This window comes from Lycium ferocissimum, chromosome 1 (genome assembly GCF_029784015.1).
Source record: "Lycium ferocissimum isolate CSIRO_LF1 chromosome 1, AGI_CSIRO_Lferr_CH_V1, whole genome shotgun sequence".
Lineage (NCBI taxonomy): Eukaryota > Viridiplantae > Streptophyta > Magnoliopsida > Solanales > Solanaceae > Lycium > Lycium ferocissimum.
Window position 1 is genome coordinate 6611959 of NC_081342.1, and position 11737 is coordinate 6623695.

General features: G+C 33.3%; 1 protein-coding gene and 1 long non-coding RNA gene across 8 annotated transcripts in view; one reads left to right on the plus strand and one right to left on the minus strand.

Annotated features, from left to right (window-relative positions):
• Positions 1-4893, plus strand: part of LOC132036253 (uncharacterized) — a 131623-nt gene extending 126730 nt beyond the window's left edge. For 3 of the 7 annotated variants that reach the window (XM_059426653.1, XM_059426723.1, XM_059426580.1), the window contains 17 exons: positions 212-335; positions 457-637; positions 911-939; positions 1118-1266; positions 1519-1621; positions 1739-1834; positions 1905-1960; positions 2044-2167; positions 2340-2402; positions 2498-2557; positions 2638-2799; positions 2924-2997; positions 3089-3182; positions 3277-3413; positions 3492-3572; positions 3706-3811; positions 4533-4893. In XM_059426653.1, coding sequence (XP_059282636.1) covers positions 212-335; positions 457-637; positions 911-939; positions 1118-1266; positions 1519-1621; positions 1739-1834; positions 1905-1960; positions 2044-2167; positions 2340-2402; positions 2498-2557; positions 2638-2799; positions 2924-2997; positions 3089-3182; positions 3277-3413; positions 3492-3572; positions 3706-3811; positions 4533-4604 — 1711 coding nt within the window. In that variant the 3' untranslated portion in view covers positions 4605-4893. The remainder of the gene's footprint in view (positions 1-211; positions 336-456; positions 638-910; positions 940-1117; positions 1267-1518; positions 1622-1738; positions 1835-1904; positions 1961-2043; positions 2168-2339; positions 2403-2497; positions 2558-2637; positions 2800-2923; positions 2998-3088; positions 3183-3276; positions 3414-3491; positions 3573-3705; positions 3812-4532) is intronic. The other 4 variants (XM_059426927.1, XM_059426861.1, XM_059426999.1 and 1 more) reach the window with 2 other exon arrangements.
• A 2715-nt stretch (positions 4894-7608) lies between these two features.
• Positions 7609-10407, minus strand: LOC132036985 (uncharacterized). The gene is made up of 3 exons (XR_009409730.1): positions 10223-10407; positions 9196-10024; positions 7609-8498 (listed from the first exon to the last, which is right to left on the minus strand). It is a non-coding gene; the product is annotated as an uncharacterized LOC132036985 (long non-coding RNA).
• Between the last annotated feature and the right edge of the window lie 1330 nt (positions 10408-11737).

The window sequence follows — 11737 nt, forward strand, 5'->3', positions numbered from 1 at the left end:
TTCTGTTAAGGGTCCAACTCCTATGCGTTAAGGGTCATTTGATCATTTTCTCGAATTCTATCTCATGAACATTGCGTGAAGAGCAGAATATTATGCTGAAGAGAATGCATCTTATTTTCTTTGGTTTGAAAGTAGTTGGTATTTTTTGCCATAGTTTTACAAAGATTTATAATGTCAACATGCACGCTCATTTCCTATTCCTTTGCGACAGTGATATTTTCCTTCACTGTGACCAAACTTTCCTGCCTCGCAATCCAGCAGCGTGGAGCTCATGGAATTTTCTTGGAACCATGTACAATAGAGCATGCGTGACATATTGGCTCAATATACTCCAGGTGTGCCATGTAAATCTGATCTTTGATTCAGTGCTTCAGAACTATTCTAATGTTCTTCAATGAGGAAGTCTTTTTCTCTTGTTAACTTTCCTCTGATCTTCGAAATGTATAAAAACAACAGAACCTAGGTGAGACAGAGAGACCTTATTGTGTAACTCTTAATCCTCCTCATACACCGGAGCATACGTTGCTTAAGTGGACCACCGGCCACCCAGTACCCTCAGTTGCTGCATCAATAGCTTCATCCGAGCTGGATCAAATCCAAGGAAAGAGAGGAATCTGGTTTTGTGGAGCATATCAAGGTACAAATCCTTTTCCATACAGACTACAGAGTTCCTTGTAACTTGATATAGTGCTTATACTTATGTTACACTTCAATAGTTCCTTCTACGCAAATTTAAAAGATAGCACACACTCACTGATGTCATTGGTCCATCGCAATACAGCTTATACTTTTTAATCTGCTTCCCGAGATTATCCTGAATCCTGAATATTTGCTTCCATTAGTGTACAAATTTTATAGCCACTTTGGCTTTCACAGCTTATTGATGTTATATTTTTTGCAATATTTTCAGGCTATGGCTTCCATGAGGATGGACTAAAGGTAGTACTATTTCTGCTAATAACAAGATCAACAGATTTTAACTTGAAACATTAGACATGTTCCTAAGATAAATAGAAAATAATAGGAGTATATATATTCAGTTTTCTGCAAAAGGAAGAATGAAATCCGTGAGCAAAACACAATGTGTGGATAATATTATAGTTCTGCTCCTTCTCAGGCAGGTGCTATTGCTGCACACGGTTTGCTTAAGAGAAACTTCATTGTCCTGAACAATCACAAACACATGGTACCTACCTGGCCAGAAACAGGAGCACGCCTCCTCGTTACTAGATTTCTCAAGAGTTTCATTGCAACAGGATGCATAATGTGAGTTATAATAGTTTCACGTTGTATAGTTTTAATCGAAAAATGGTTATATTTAACAGCAAGTTTTTTCTATCCACCCAATTTCCTCATCTTATAACATGTTAAGATGCCAAAACTATTTTATTGAGGAAGTATGTTTCAACGAATCTCGTTTGCTTAAAATTTCCTGTTACTTGCTATTCTCTTATGTACTTGAAAACGTAAATGAATCGCGCATACATTGTTTTTGAACTATATATTTTCTACGCTCAGCTTTTTAGAAGAAGGGGGTACAATGTTCACCTTCGAAGGAACGGAGAAGAAAAGCTCTCTCAAAGTTTCTCTTAGAGTTCATAGGCCACAATTTTACTGGAAGGTAATTGGAGTTCTTTTTTTTTTTTCCTCTCATACAAATAATCAAGTCATTAAGAAGAAAAAATCGAAGGATTCTCTGATATGGTCAAGTTCTTTGACATAAACGAATCTCTTACAGGTTGCAACTCAAGGCGACTTAGGCCTTGCTGACGCTTTTATTCAAGGGGACTTCTCATTTGTTGATAAGAACGAAGGTCTTCTTAATCTTTTCATGGTGAGGAGATGACTCTATTTCTTTGTCAATAGCTTTTTGTTGGTAATCGGCATCCTGAATTCTTTTACAGATTTTTGTTAACAACAGAGATTTGAAAGCATCTGTCACAAGGTCTAGTAAAAAAAGGTAATAGTTTATAGAAACTGAAATCAGGACATTGCAACTTCTGTTCATATGTTTAAACGTTTTTCCTTACATTTGCTCTCCAGAGGCTGGTGGACCCCTATGCTTTTTACAGCTGCAGTGTCATCTGCAAAATATTTCATTCGACATGTTTCAAATCAAAACACGCTGACTCAGGCTCGTCGGAATATCTCTCGTCACTATGACCTGGTAAATAACTTGTATACTAACATTGAAATTCTCAGTGTGTGTGGATTTTTGCCTGTCGTTACAGTACTGTTAATCACTTCCTGTTGTTTTCCTGTAACTTTCTCATCTTAAGTAGGCTTATGGTTTCAAGTGTAGATTGATAAGTATATTTATTTATTTATTTTTCCTCCAGAGTAATGAACTCTTCTCGCTCTTTCTGGATGAGACAATGACATATTCATGTGCAATTTTTAAGGTAAGAGCTCAAATTTCAAAAATTTGATGTAAATTACATTTTCATGCTCTTTAATCTCATTCTTATGGTGATTTGTTTTTCTTTTATAATTGTAGAGTGAAGAGGAAAACTTGAAAGTTGCACAGGAGAGGAAGATTTCTCTTCTCATTGAAAAAGTAAGTCATCAAACAAAGTAAATAATCCTTCATTTCTACATAATTTTTAAGCCTAACCTGATGGACTCTAATCTATTTAGGCAAAAGTTAGCAAGGAACATCACATTTTAGAGATTGGATGTGGTTGGGGAAGTTTGGCTGTTGAAATTGTTAAGCGAACAGGATGTAAATACACCGGTATCACTCTCTCCGAGCAGCAACTGAAGTATGCACAGTTAAGTGTTAAGCAAGCAGGCCTTCAGGTATATAACTCGTTTATCCTTGAGATTCACAGAAGAACATCCTTTATGAACTACTAAACACTTGAAGCCAATTTCGGACAATTTTAATTAGTACTAACTAAATTCAATTGAAATGTATTCACAGGATCATATAACGTTTCTCCTATGTGACTATCGCCAGTTGCCAAATATGTCCAGATATGACAGGATTATATCATGGTAAGTTGTTTCTTTCAGCTAAATTAGGTCATTTCATAATACTTATTACAAGTCAAGCCAGTGTGATAATTGTACCAATAATCATTTTCAGTGAGATGTTAGAAGCTGTTGGTCATGAGTTTATGGAGGAATTCTTTACTTGCTGTGAATCTGCACTGGCAGAAGATGGGCTTCTTGTCCTGCAGGTAATGAATTAAACTTTTGTTCTTCAATTCCCTTCACTTTTCTGTCGCCCTTGTTTCGATGTGCTGCTTTTCACAAGCTGTTAGCTTTCCTTAGTTCATTTCAATACCAGACGAGAGGTATGATGAATACAGGCAGAGCTCGGACTTCATAAAAGAGTATATATTCCCAGGCGGATGCTTGCCTTCACTAAGTCGAGTAACATCAGCTATGGCTGCTGCATCCAGACTATGGTAACAAAGAGTTCATTTGTGATTTCGCTCTAGCATACTATCTCTTTAAAGACCATTTGACAAATGACACAAATGCAGTGTTGAGCACTTAGAAGATATAGGAATCCATTACTACCAAACACTCAGATGCTGGCGGAAAAACTTCCTGGAAAAACAAAGGTAACATGATGAAGATTAATCAATAGGCCTCTATATTGTGTCTAACTTGTTTGAGAATCAATTTGTAGCTTGTTCTAAAGTCATAGATCATTTCTAGACTCTAATAGTGGAGCTTTGTTAACTTCGTGACTAGCCAAATTCATGCATTGGGATTCGATGACAAGTTCATCAGGACATGGGAGTACTACTTTGACTACTGCGCTGCGGGATTCAAAACGTGCACGCTAGGAGATTATCAGGTACATTATTTTACCTTTGAAAATCGTAGGGCAAAATAACTATTTATGTCATTTTCTTTTGTTTGATTGGACATAAAAAAACTGATGAGAAGAGATGGTGTGTTCTCAATGGCGAACACAAGATTTTCACCAAGGGGTTCATCATCTACTATATATGCATAAAAAAAAATAAAAAATAAAAAATAAAAAATAAAAAAAAGGAGCTTGTATATATAGTATGATGTTCCAGTGAATGAACCCCCTTCTGCCCCTCTAGTTCCACCCCCATGTATGTGTATGCCGCTAAGCTGATACATGCAAGCAGCTAAGAGTGAAATTAATGTTTATATGTTTGTTGGATAAGTAGCAATAGAATAGCAAGGAGTTGTAATGAAAATGACTTCTCTGGCACAAGGATACAAGTTCTTATACCTTCTTTGATGTTGGTTGAAGACACTCAAAGCACTGTGAAATGGACTAAAACATTTTAGTTCATACCAAATGGACCTTGATCTTCACTTTAAAGATGGTTTCCAAATAATGCTACCACTTTATCTAAGAGCAAGTGATTATGATTGACAATGAGATTGACAGTGTCAAACTTCACATCCCAGAAGAAGAAAAAACTTAGCTAACTCACAGGCTTTACAAAATGTTTATTCTCATTCTTTACTAGAATTCTTGAAATTGTTTACCAGAATTAGACAAGTAAAACTACTTAAGGGTGCTCCAATTTTTGTAGATTGTATTCTCAAGGCCGGGCAATGTCGCAGCATTTGGTGATCCTTACAATGGCGTGCCTTCTACTTATTAGCCATTTCATTTGAGTTTGATTGTATGTTGTCGAAGAGAAAAGTTCATTGTTTAGGTCCTACTCGGGATCTATATCTCAAAGCGGTAGTGATTTTCTTATAGATTTTTGTAGGGGCGGCTCAAAGGAATCGGTGGCCTAAAGCCAAATCTTTACGAGAGGCCTTAAATTTTTCTAATGAAATTTTATACACATTTATTCAAGTTCTTTCATCTTTTTGTATAGATGGCATACAGACCATATTGCATGGATCTTGATTGTTCACTTAATCACATGTTAGTTTCCACCGTTAGAGATATTTAATAACTATATTCATTAAAATTTTAATAAATATTGTATAAGAAACATTTATTGACAGTTAAGATAATATTTTTATAAATTGTCATAATCTAACAGCCTTAATTTTTTACCACTAAATAGATGTCAAAAATAATTTGATACATTTTTTACCACTAAATTATGATAAAATGTGTATAAAAAGATTAATTTGATTATATATCAAATTATAAGAATTTAAAAACATGTGTAGTTAAACGGAATTACACCAGTATAGTACATTTTCTAAAAGGTAAAATTAAATTTGAAGGTCTGCTCTTTGTATACCTACCCAGCATTTTACTTTTCCAATCTATATGCACTTTACCTATTTATTGGAGTTTGTTTATAAGTAACTTGATGATATGCAAAAAATTTAGTGTCACTATACAAGAACTAAATTAATTTTTGGACTTATAAGGACAACATAAGTCAATTGTTGTCCCTACTGACTAATCATTTTTTTGCACGATATTTGAAATTTTGCCGTGAAATTTTTGTTATATTTGTAGGCAAATTATAAGATGAAATACATGAAGTTACTTATGCTAAAACATGTGTATGTCCGCATAAATCTTTAGAAAAGTTAAAGTTATCACCAGTATAGTACATTTTTCTAAAACATAACTAAAAGGTACAAAATTAAATTTGAGGGTCTCATAACCGCTTTTGACAAAAAAAAAGTTTCATGTATTAATTGGCCTAAATATGGACTTGTGACCAGATTCTAAAGAGTGTACATATTTCCAATATTACTAATTGAAAAAGAAATGTACATTTCAATATTTACCTATTTATGTTTGTAACTCCGAGTTTGTTTATATAGTAACTTGATGATATGCAAAAAATTTAGTGGCATACTTTTAATGGACAAACACTATACAAGAACTAAATTAATTTTTGGACTTATAAGGACAACATAAGTCAATTTTTTTTAAAATTTTTGTCCCTACTGACTTAATTTAAAGATTTCAAATCTTAGCTAAAAAAGAAGGAATTAATAATCACCACATAATAATCACCACATATCTTACTCGTTCCATTTGAATTAATAACCATGCTTCTTATATCAATAAAAGTGGGTCCAACTGAATTCCCAATTGTATAAACACATTTTATACAGATATACTTTACTATGATTTCGTGATGAGCTACGACTATTTATTCCAGGATGGCCTATTTGAAGAAACATAAACAACATGCGGAAGATGAGGATTTACATTTTTTAGACGTTCTTATTCTTTAAATTGTGTTTTGATTTGATATTTCGATAGCAATCATGTTTTCTCTACACTTAGTAATTATATGATTAAAAAATGAGAAAAATTTAAGCTCACAATTGAAGAGTATACTATTATATGCATTTAAATCCAACGAATAAGTTCAACAGTAATGATAATAAATAAATTATCAATTTTAGTTTTCTTGGATATTTGACAATCACGTGAAATAGAATAAAATTAACATTAAATAAGAAAATTGCAGACAAATAATCTCAACAACTCAAATCGCTTTTTCTTGCTCTTTTGTTAATCTTTCTTAGAGGAATTCATACTATCAATCAAATATTTGGCCAAAATTTTTAAAAGGAAAAACAAAATATTTTCCCACATATTAGAAACTCAATTCTGATTTATAATCGAGAGAAAAATCTTGCTCACATGACCATCCGTGCAATATCATCAACTGAATTTTCATTAAAAAAATCAGTACAAATTAAATATAAGCATACACATCAAAAATCAAATACAATAAAATTAAAATTACAATTTATACCATATAATAGTGGAGAATAATTACATTACCATAATTGCAACACAAATTTTGAGTCACCTGAATCAACCAAGACTTTGAAAATTCCACAACAACCCAAAACCATAATTGCAACACAAATTTTGAACCACTTGAATCAACCAAGACTTTGAAAATTCCACAAGAACCCAAAACTTATGCACCAAAAACACAAAAAGAGAAAAGATGAAAGCCCTACATGAACAAAATGCTTGAAAGTCTGGTTGCAGGATCCTTTCTTTTAGCCCGGATCCTTTCTTTTAGCCCCACTAAGGTGAGTATTTATAATATTATTAGTGAAGAAGAAAAGACGGCGGAATAATAATGAGATTAAATAGGACTCTTCAGTTGAATACCACCCCTTGATTTCAAACTGAAACGTTTAGCAATTCATCATAATTAATTAATCTAAATTTAAATGTTCAATGCATTCTTTCCAATTCTCCTAATTATGTATAGCAATGAAATGGTTGACATGTAATGTTGATTGATGTAATTTATTGATGCTCCTAAACGTGTAATTAACCTTAATGTAATTTAGATATTACTATTTAATTATTTTATTTACTACATTTTGATTTAATATAAGAACAAAATTATAATCTAACTTTGAAGATAAAAGTTTCTCACTTTTAGTATAATACTAGGTAACTTGCCCGCGCTTCGCGCGGTTATGATTCACCTCATTATGTTACAAATCATCCTTTAATATACAAATTTTAGAAATAATACCTTTTTCCTCTTTTTCTTCCTTTTTAAAATGTTTTTTCTTTCATACTCTTTATATTTTTAAAAGTCAATCTCCCTTTTCTTTTCTTCCTCTTTAACTTAAGTAATAAAATTAGGTAACAAAAGAAGCTCAAAGGTGATCACAACAAAGTTTTGATAACCATGATCACAACAATTGCTAGCGGCAATCCGCTGCAGTTTAATGGAATTTATTTCCCAAGCATATTAAGCCATTTCTATATTCAGAGTAGTCAAGAGAATTCGGCTTCCATTATTACATACTGGGAAACATTGTTTTATATCACAAGCTCCTTAGTCCATATGTCACTATGACTACCAAGTATGTATTGCCTTTTAGAAGCTTTTGCAGTCGATCTGCTAGTTGCCATCATCTAGCTCATCATAAGGTTCATCACTTATAGAAGAAAAGGCCTAAGAGTACATTTCTCGCACAATACTCTTGTGAAACAATAGCTTTTGCATGAATGTCAAAGTGAGGCCGAATTAATGGATCGCTGTAGGTTTTATTAGCCAAAGTTGTCTTGCCGATGCCTCCCGTTCCCTTTCTCCTCGACCAAGTTGATCCTACATCATCTCGAATTCATTTTCATGGCCAATCATCATATTCTCGGGCTCTATAGCATGTACAGATACATAGGCAGGAGACAAATTTTGTGCTTTCAGATTTTGGATGTTGTTGTACCTGCCTCCTATTGCCATCCAATGCTTCATGGTGGAATCAATGCATTCTACTGCTTGTTCCAAGAGGAGATTTAGTCACAAAGCACTGATTCGTTCCTCTGCGGTTTCTGCCAGGAAAACTTGATTTGATCTCGAGTCAACTATATCTTCAATAGTGCATGCTAGGTCTAGGAGTTCAGCTTCCAATATTGTCAATGCCCCAAGATCACCTTTGCTTGTTATATTGCAAGGTTTCTCCATAATAGCTCTCGAGGATTCAACCTTTTTAATAGAACTACAACAAAATACATCAGTAATTTGCATTGATTGTTGTATAGTGCTCTCGTATGTGTTTTATGCAATAACTTCTTTCTGCAAGATCTGCACCCAAAGGCCAATTCATAAAATGGCAGAACTCTCAAATTTGCTAGTTGAACAATTTCTCAAATAAAAAATAGGAAAAGCACTCTTTTCTCAAATAAACAAAGAGAAAGACAAGACCAAGTCTCTTTTCTCTCTTGAATTTGTCAAAAGGATGATCTGCTAACAGGAAGAAGGAGAGTTTTTTTATCATTATCAGATCTTGAAAGTGCCCACTTAACCAAAACTACTAATAAAACAATTCATGATATTAAAATAAAAAGAGTACATCTACTGTAGTACAACATTGACAAATATCTATTGCTTGATGTTCTAAATATATTCTAGAAAATAAATTGTTGAATATCTATGCTAGTTTGTCATTCTTGCATGTCCTAAACCCAGTAGATATGATATCTTTCTATTAGAGCATAACTTTTCCATCAGTTTTTGTGAAGCTTTTAATAAGTTCGTGCAACTTCTGTAGGGCCATGGGATATACTTTTTCCTCTTCCTTGGCAAGGTAGATTGAAGACTCTCAATTAAGCAAACACACATTACAAAAATATATGCAGGTAAATTGAGGAGCAAAATTCATGCCTTATGGGAGTCACAAATAGTTATCAAGCTCATAAATTGGACACGAATACACAGTAACAATTCTAAAATGTAAACAAAGTAAAAGAAAAAACACCTAACAGGCCTAACTGATAGGGACCTCCAAAGAACTTGCGTGATTATCTTCAATGTCCTATTGAATCCGCTTGGCGGAGTTCCCAAGGGAAAGTGATCACCATAGGCTCTCCAGTAAGAAAGGCCAAGCCTTTCAGTAGCAAAACTTCAAGCGAGGGAATCCTTCTCAAATACTTTCAGTCATTGCCTTTGCTGGAAACATATGCTAATTTAAGAGCCTCGAGTTTAGGCAACTTATAACCGATAATGCTAAAATCCTTCCACCGCATTTTTTTTTTTTTTTAAAAGCTAAACTCTTAAGGTTTTGTTGAAAAGCATCAGCACGAGGAAGGAACAAAGGTAGTGGATCAAGGTAAAATCCAGATGAAAGATCATGGAAGAGGTTGTTCTTGTTACTACTTCTGAAGTTCTCTTCCATACCACATATCTGTAACTTCCCTACCTTGGGAAATAGTCTAAAGGCAGAAGAAGTACAATATACAGGAGTCCACCCAGATAGATATTGCAGAATTTTCAGAATCAAAGTCGTCTCACTTGGCTTGAAACATTATTCCTAGCTAGTTGTCCCTGAGGATTTCTTGAAGCAAAAATCGTGCAGCTTTTTTTCTCGCCATGATTCATATCTTAAGCAAGAAGCAAAAGGGGGGGAAAGTGAAAGAAAAACTTAAGGAACACCCAAGGAAGGATCAAGGTTTCTCTTGCTTTAATCAAAACTCTTCAAAATGCAAATACTAATTAAAATAAAATAAAATTCCCATGAAATAGTCTGGAAAAGCGAAGCGATTGATCTTGTTGAATCTCAACGTTTTCAATCTCGCAGAAGAACAAAAAAAACCCTTGAATTTTTGGTTCGCCTGCCATAATTATACATTACTTAGGTACTATTCTATTGTGCACAATAATACAACGTTGAACTGTTAAAGAATATGAAAATGAAGAAGATTAACAAATATTCAATTTACATGATTGATAGAAGTAAGCAAAAAATTCAAATAAAGTATGGACGTAAACTACTGAAAACCAAGAAGGCATGAGGATATGAGTATACATACCTTACAAATGAGAATACTGTTAAATTAAAGTAGTACGATTCACTTAAAGGCACAGTTGCGATGAAATTGCAGTACATAGGACCTGAAACATTAAAAAATATAAAATAATAACAATAATAAACCAAAGAGAAAAAATAATGTCATGCCTTTATATGAGAGTGGTCAGTGATGAAGGGAAAATAGAATAGGGAAAATAGCAAACACCAAGAAAACATGAAGTTTCATACCTTTTGAAATTTTTCAGAGAGGGTAAAAATCTTCTTTTCTACTGATATCTTCTTAGCCTCTCCTGCCATTATAATTGAAAATCTTAAGTTTTTGCTTTAAAATACCGCAACCGATGGGTTGAATTGTATTCCTCTATTAATTTTTTTTGTTTGTTGCTGAAAGTTGATGTGATTATGGAGGTATGAATTGAATGTAGATTTTGTGAGAAGAAGGGTTAGTGGTAATTGGTGAAGGAAAAGGGGAAGACCGTGGGGTTGTTTCGAAATGTCATGAATTATTGCTGGTACGTGTTTGGTAAAAATAAACGGTTATTAATGGATCTATTAAGGAAAACAAAAAGATATAATTGAAAGAAAAGAGTTAATTAAAATGGGAAAAAGCCCAAAAAATCCAAGAAAAAGATAAATCCTAATACTGGCTTTTTTTAAAGATGCCAATAATTTCCGTAATTTGAGCCTTCATCCCTTATATAGATATAGATGATTAAAGTCTATCTTGAAGTTAAAAAATGGTTTAATTCACTATTTATAAGAAATAATCAACTCTACAAGCGACTTCGTCTTTTTGAAATTACTTAAGTCTTCATCAATTTGTTCATTTTTATATATTAATTGCATAATGTTTGTTATTCTCTAATTTATGTGAAGCGTATTTAATCGAGCAAGGAGTTTAAAAGAAAAGAATTAAAACTCAGGAAAGCAAACCAAGCAACGAAAATTTTCGCGCAATAAATCATCTCATTACGTAATAGAAAAGTTTAAAATTAGATTTTTATTAAATATGAAAAAATATCATTCTTTTTTAAACTGACTAAAAAAGAAAGAATATCACATAAATATGGACGGAAAGAGTATAAACTTGGAATTATTTATTTCAATAACCTCTATCACATTTCAAAATATAATATAAATTCTAATTCCTTTTACTCATAATTTTATAATGTACAAATAATACATAATAATAATTTTTTGGGCCTTCAATTTGGGGGGGCCTAAAGCAATTGCTTTAGTGGCTTTACCCTCTAGCCGGCCTTGGATTTTTGTATAATGAGAACCTCCTTTTGCAAATACATTGCTTCCTTTACACTGCAAGAAAATCCTAATCAAGCCATGGTATAAGTGTCAGAAGGCTATAATAACGGGGCGGTCAGAAAGATCCATAATATCAGGAGCTAACATTTTTTTCCGCGGACAGCCCTTCTTTTCGGGTGGTCTTTTATTTTTTCCTTCCACATTGGTGGTCATTAATTTTTGTCCTTCACCTAATATCCCAAAAATTCGGCTCAAA